Source organism: Nomascus leucogenys, chromosome 7b (assembly GCF_006542625.1).
Source record: "Nomascus leucogenys isolate Asia chromosome 7b, Asia_NLE_v1, whole genome shotgun sequence".
Lineage (NCBI taxonomy): Eukaryota > Metazoa > Chordata > Mammalia > Primates > Hylobatidae > Nomascus > Nomascus leucogenys.
In genome coordinates this window covers 60,309,333-60,315,321 of record NC_044387.1, presented here as the reverse complement: position 1 = coordinate 60,315,321, position 5,989 = coordinate 60,309,333, and the positions used below count along the sequence as shown (strand labels likewise).

At 44.0% G+C, this 5,989-nt stretch overlaps 1 protein-coding gene across 1 annotated transcript in view; it reads right to left on the bottom strand.

Moving 5' to 3' along the window:
* Positions 1–1,908: 1,908 nt before the first annotated feature.
* The window catches only part of BPIFC (BPI fold containing family C), a 50,897-nt gene continuing 46,816 nt past the window's right edge, over positions 1,909–5,989 (bottom strand). Inside the window, exons 15-17 of the mRNA XM_003258129.2 lie at positions 5,122–5,185; positions 3,974–4,050; positions 1,909–2,488 (exon numbers count right to left, since the gene is read on the bottom strand). Coding sequence (XP_003258177.2) covers positions 2,366–2,488; positions 3,974–4,050; positions 5,122–5,185 — 264 coding nt within the window. The 3' untranslated portion in view covers positions 1,909–2,365. The remainder of the gene's footprint in view (positions 2,489–3,973; positions 4,051–5,121; positions 5,186–5,989) is intronic.

Below are 5,989 nucleotides of genomic sequence, written 5' to 3'. Positions count from 1 at the left end.
GCAGCAGGATGAGCAACGGCAAGCGCCGAGGCTCGAAACTCTTCAGGCCAATGTCTTTCCTCTGGTTAAGTTGTACTGTCCTGTAGTGTATAACTTTGGGATTTTTATTAGTCGATTTCCTCTAAGCTACAGCTAAGCGAAATCCAGTTTAAAGTATAATCTAGTTATCTTTTGTTTTGGAAATGCTTTTCAGCAGCTTATGAAAACACCTTGGGTCTGGGTCAGGTCCGGTGCATTGGCTTGGAGTTTACACCCTCAGCTGGGAGGGGAAAAAGATATGCCAGCAGCTGAGAAAGAAAAACCTGTTTGAGTAAATACCATAGCTGAACATTTATGTTTCAGAATGAATTTGGATATACATCAAATAACTTTTTTGGTCAGAAAGGAGCATCCCAAAGAATGAAGCATGGCAGCTTATCATTTATTCTAACAAACACATGTGGGTGCATCTATTATGGCCAGACATGTACTACAAAATGATCAAATCACATCCCTTATGGATCGCCAAAACTCCCCAGTCCAGCCTCCTTTGATGATCAAGACCTCTTTAATCATGCTTTTATATGCCGTGTCTCTTGTTCATAGTGGTAAGTGAGCTTTAAGGGATTTCAGTTTCGAGTTAGGCCTCATGTCAACAACTACAACTTTGGGATTATAAAGACTTGCAAGATTCAATTTCTTTTTTTTTTTTTTTTTTTTTTTTTTTTTTTTTTTTTTTTTTTTTTTTTTTTGAGACGGAGTCTCGCTCTGTCGCCCAGGCTGGAGTGCAGTGGCGCAATCTCGGCTCACTGCAAGCTCCGCCTCCCGGGTTCACGCCATTCTCCTGCCTCAGCCTCTCCTAGTAGCTGGGATTACAGGTGCCCGCCACCACGCCCGGCTAATTTTTTGTATTTTTAGTAGAGACGGGGTTTCACCGTGGTCTCGATCTCCTGACCTCGGGATCCGCCCACCTCGGCCTCCCAAAGTGCTGGGATTACAAGCGTGAGCCACCGCGCCCGGCCGCAAGATTCAATTTCTATCTGTGCCATTTACTGGCTTGGTGTGATTAACCCCTCTTATCTCTGTTGCATCATCTCTAAAATGGGATCATAATTCTTTCTTGAGTAGAAGGCTAAATGAAGTGACACTGGAGGGGTAATCAGCACGGGGCTTGGCACACGGCAAGCACTCTATAAACAGCTCTCCTCTTTCCATTCCCCCACTAGACTGTAAGTGCTGCAAAAAAACAGTATGTAGTTTCCATTCATTTATTGCATTATCTACACTGGTTCCGCTTTTCTTCTCTTCTGCCCCAATTTCTCCCCATTGATTAGGTGCTCTGACACATTAATATCATTCTCAATTATGAATTGTCTGAGTTTAGTACTCTGCACTGCCATGTCATTGAATCTGTGGTGGGTGAAAAATCCTAAAGCCTGAAGTGATGCAACTTTTAGAGTTTCCTGTGGTTACCCTGTTTCTTCTTGGAAAGATTTCAGAGGTAAATAATTCTCTTTTAAAATCAAGCCTTGACATCTGTACAACCTCAGGTCTCTTCCCTTTTCTATGTCATATTATATTATATTAAGACGGAATCTCACTCTGTCTGGCTGGAGTGCAGTGGCACCATCTTGGCTCACAGCAACCTCTGCCTCCGAGGTTCAACTGATTCTTCTGCCTCAGCCTCCCAAGTAGCTGGGACTACAGGTGCGTGCCACCACTCCCAGCTAATTTTTGTATTTTTAGTAGAGACTGGGTTTCACCATGTTGGCCAGGATAGTCTCGACCTCTTGACCTCATGATCCGCCCACCTTGGCCTCCCAAAGTGCTGGGATTACAGGCATGACCTACTGTGGCTGGCCTCTTATTTTATTTTATTTTTAAAAAATTCAGGGCAGGACATTTCTCAAATAAAAAAAAAACAAGATTGAAGTTGATAGAAAACAATTTTAATTAAACACAGAAGACAGTAACAGTGAATATAAAACATGAAAACCAATATGCAGGTAGGGGAAAACCACTAGAGGGCCTAAGGTATTTCCACTGAGAATGACCAATACAAATACAGACTTAAGAGTTTCTTACCCACCTGGTCAGAAGTACGTGCCTAGCTCTTGTCCTAGAATCTTTCTTGCCCCAAACAAACAAACAAACATAAACACAGGCACACGCAGCATGCATACACTCACATTCAGACACCTCTATTTAGCCCTTTAACACAGTCTGCCTTATTCTGGGTTCCTGAAGGCTTGAGAAAGAAAACTTTCTGCCTAAGCAATTCACAAGGGCTTTGCAATTCCAGTGTGTACTGTCTTCCCCTTCTGGGTTTACAGTAGTTGTGGGATTAAGGACCATTTACTTCCTGGGGTGAATTGCAAACCGGCAATCAAGGGGCTGACTTCCCCCTCCACTGTCCACTTATCAGGTTCAGACCTTCCCAACCATGGAAACTTGGCTGCTGCTTTGAGGACGTTTCATACTTCAGGTCAGTGGAAATCAAAAGGAAACCCTGGAAAGGATGTGACAATGAAGATAATGTCAAAACTTGGGCATGTCTGGGTTTGTCTGAGGGGTGAGGAAGACATAGCGCCTTTTTTTATTATTTTAATTTTTGAGATGGAGTCTCACTCTGTCACCCAGGCTGGAGTGTGGTGGTGCGATCTCGGCTCACTGCAAGCTCCGTCTCTCGAGTTCAAGTGATTCTCATGCCTCAGTCTCCTGAGCAGCTGGGACTACAGGCGTGTGCCACCACATCCAGCTAATTTTTGTATTTTTAGTAGAGACGGGGTTTCACCATTTTGGCCAGGCTGGTGTCGAACTCCTGACCTTAAGTGATCTGCCCACCTCAGCCTCCCAAAGTGTTGGGAATTACAAACGTGAGCCACCATGCCCAGCTGAGAGATGGTTTCTTTACCAGGTCCTGCAGAGGCAGGCCTTCCTCTACCCTGGCCCTGCTTTGTGAATGCCCCAGACAAAGGAAAGACCATTTTGGAGTACTGCCACCTGACGTGACTCAGCCATTGTAGAAGCAGTGGGGGAGAAGCAGGGAGGCGGGAGGGCATGCACGGTAGTGTACGGCAGCAGTCCCCAGCCTTATTGGCACCAGCAACCGGTTTCATGGAAGACAGTTTTTCCACTGACTGGGATTGGGGGATGCTTTCGGGATCAAACTGTTCCACCTCAGATCATCAGGCATTAGTTAGAGTCTCATAAGGAGCGTGCAACCTAGATCCCTCACACACGCAGTTCACTATAGGGTTTGTGCTCCTATGAGAATCTAATGCTGCTGCTGATCTGATAGGAGGCGGAGCTCAGGCAGTCATGCTCGCTTCTTGGCCGCTCACCTCCAGCTGTGCAACCAGGTTCCTAACAGGCCACAGACCGGGACAGGTCCTGGGCCTGGGTGTTGGAGGACCCCTGGACTGTACAGGATTGGAGAATTTCTTTAGAAACATATTTCCACTTCCCCAAACAAACAACAATGCCAAAAATAAAGAAAAAGAGGTATTCTGAAGTGAGTTCATAATGATTAGCCAGAAAACAATTCGATTCCTGAACTCAGAGGGGTGTCTTTTGTTCAGGGGAAAGTCATCTGACTGGGAGAATCAGAAGAGCCAGTCCTGTCTCAGCCATGCTCCTTTCCAGCTGCCTGAGACACTTCTCTCTGAGTCCTACTTTCCTCATCTGTAAAATGGGACTAATAATCCCAGCCTTACATGTTGCCTTGTGGAATAAGTAAAATAAAGCATGCTAAAGGGCATCTTCTTGTACTGTGGATTTGGCTGCTAAGTGAAATTGATCTTGGTCTGATTTTTAAACTCAACTGTAAATACTTTCTTGTTAATTGTGATTTAAGAGCTAAACATGTTTATAAAATTCCTTGGTCTGGGAAAAAGCAAAGCAGGACAAAAACAAACAACAAGCAAAACGGGAGGAGGCTTAGTCTACTATAAAAAGAAATGGGTCAGCTAAGAAGTGAGATTTGCGTTCTTACCTCAAGAACTTCAATATCTGAATTGAAGAATGAGATTTTGTGTGGATTGGGCAGAGGAAATCCTTGCTGCAATTTTGCTGAAATACAGAACAAGACGTAAAATAACTGGGCACAAGCACAGAGGTTTTAGCAAGCTTTTTAGTAAGAGACTGACAGCTTTTTTTTTTTTTGAGATGGAGTTTTGCTCTTGTTGCCCAGGCTGGAATGTAATGGCGTGATCTTGGCTCACTGCAACCTCTGCCTCCCAGGTACAGGCAATTCTCCTGCATCAGCCTCCTGAGTAGCTGAGATTACAGATGCCCACCATCATGCCTGGCTAAGTTTCTTTGTATTTTTAGTAGAGATGGGGTTTCACCATGTTGGCCAGGCTGGTCTCGAACTCCTGACCTCAGGTGATCTGCCTGCCTTGACCTCCCAAAGTGCTGGGATTACAGGTGTGAGCCACCGTGCCTGGCGTGGACAGATTTTTAATAGTTGATCTTTTCATTCTCCCTGGTTCCATGTTTACATTCTCTCTGATATGTCCCTAGAATTTTCCTGGAAGAATTGCTCATTAATCCGTGATTAATAAAAAATGCACCTACAATTATGTTCATTTGGACAGTAAAGAAATGCTGTCCATTTTAGCCTGCCCGATGTATGTTTTGAACCTAATTAGTGGGTCTTGGACAACATTTTGGTGTCTAATACAAAAAATATTTTAACTGGGCCAGACTCCAGATACTGCAGTTTATGAACAACCGCTATGCAAGGAGAAGGCCCAGGATTGTCATTCATGAAAACTGTTGTCTATCCAGTTATTGGGCCTTGCCTAAGACCCACAGAGATATCCCGTAGGGAAAATAATCTCATTTCCGGTTGACTAGAAGGAGATTCTTTACTGCCTAAGGAGCATGGTTTCAATCTCCTTAACTCAACCAGAGTTAGCCAATCTTGCTGAGTTTGCAAATAGAATTGCTAACAGGGCTTGGACCTAGAATAACTAATTGTACAAACTTTGCAAATTCTGACGCTGGCCTGGATTCATGATAACATGATAGAAGTACAAGCTTCAGGGTGGAAAGTCCCAAACAATCCCCAGTGCAGCCGATGCAGATGTTAGATGTTAGCCGATGTTACAGTCACATTGTTTCCTGATAATCCCTTACCATTGGCCAGTGGGAGGACTCCAAAGTGAAGAATGGAGGACAGAATATTTTCAAACCTCAAGATCTAAAATAAAAGAGGAAATAGAATCAATTGCCAGATTGGGCTTTTTTTTTTTTTGCTTTGTACCCAGGCTGGAGTGCAGTAGTGTGATCATGGCTCTCTCCAGCCTCGAACTCCTGGGCTCAAGCAGTCTTCCTGCCTCAGCCTCTCAAGTAGCTGGGACTACAAGTGTGCACCACTACACCTGGCTAAGTTAAAAAAAAATTTTTTAGGGACAGAGTCTCACTATGTTGCCCAGTCTCAAAGTCCTGGGCTCAAGTGAACCTCCCACCTTGACTTTCCAAATTGCTAGGATTACAGGTGGGAGCCACCATGCCTAGCCAATCATGGGTGCTTCGAAAAGTACCATGCCTGGTTTGGATGTGCACTTTCTCAGAACTTCTCAGGCTAGAAAGCAATAACTAGGATCTTCTCAGAGGGATATACTAGCTTTGTAGAAAATCATATTAGTGTTTTCTAACTTTTTCCCTCTTGAGGAAAAAGTTCTTCTGCTTCCCTCTGCACTGGATTTTGGTGATAGCAAATTCAGAGGACTACATGGTGTCAGCAAATGTGGCAGCTCAGATATCTACCAAGACAATCAAGAACAACTATTAGATTTCCCAATTAGCACTCTTCCCTTTAGTTACTGGGAATCTCAGCCACAGGAGTTCCCTTGCATTACATCACGCTCCAAAGCTAATGCCATCCCCAGAACACCCAATTTATCTTTTTTTTTATTTAAATTTTTTTTTTTTTGAGATGGAGGTTCACTCTGTTGCCCAGGCTGGAGTGCAGTGGGTATGTCTTTATCACCAGTATGAAAAT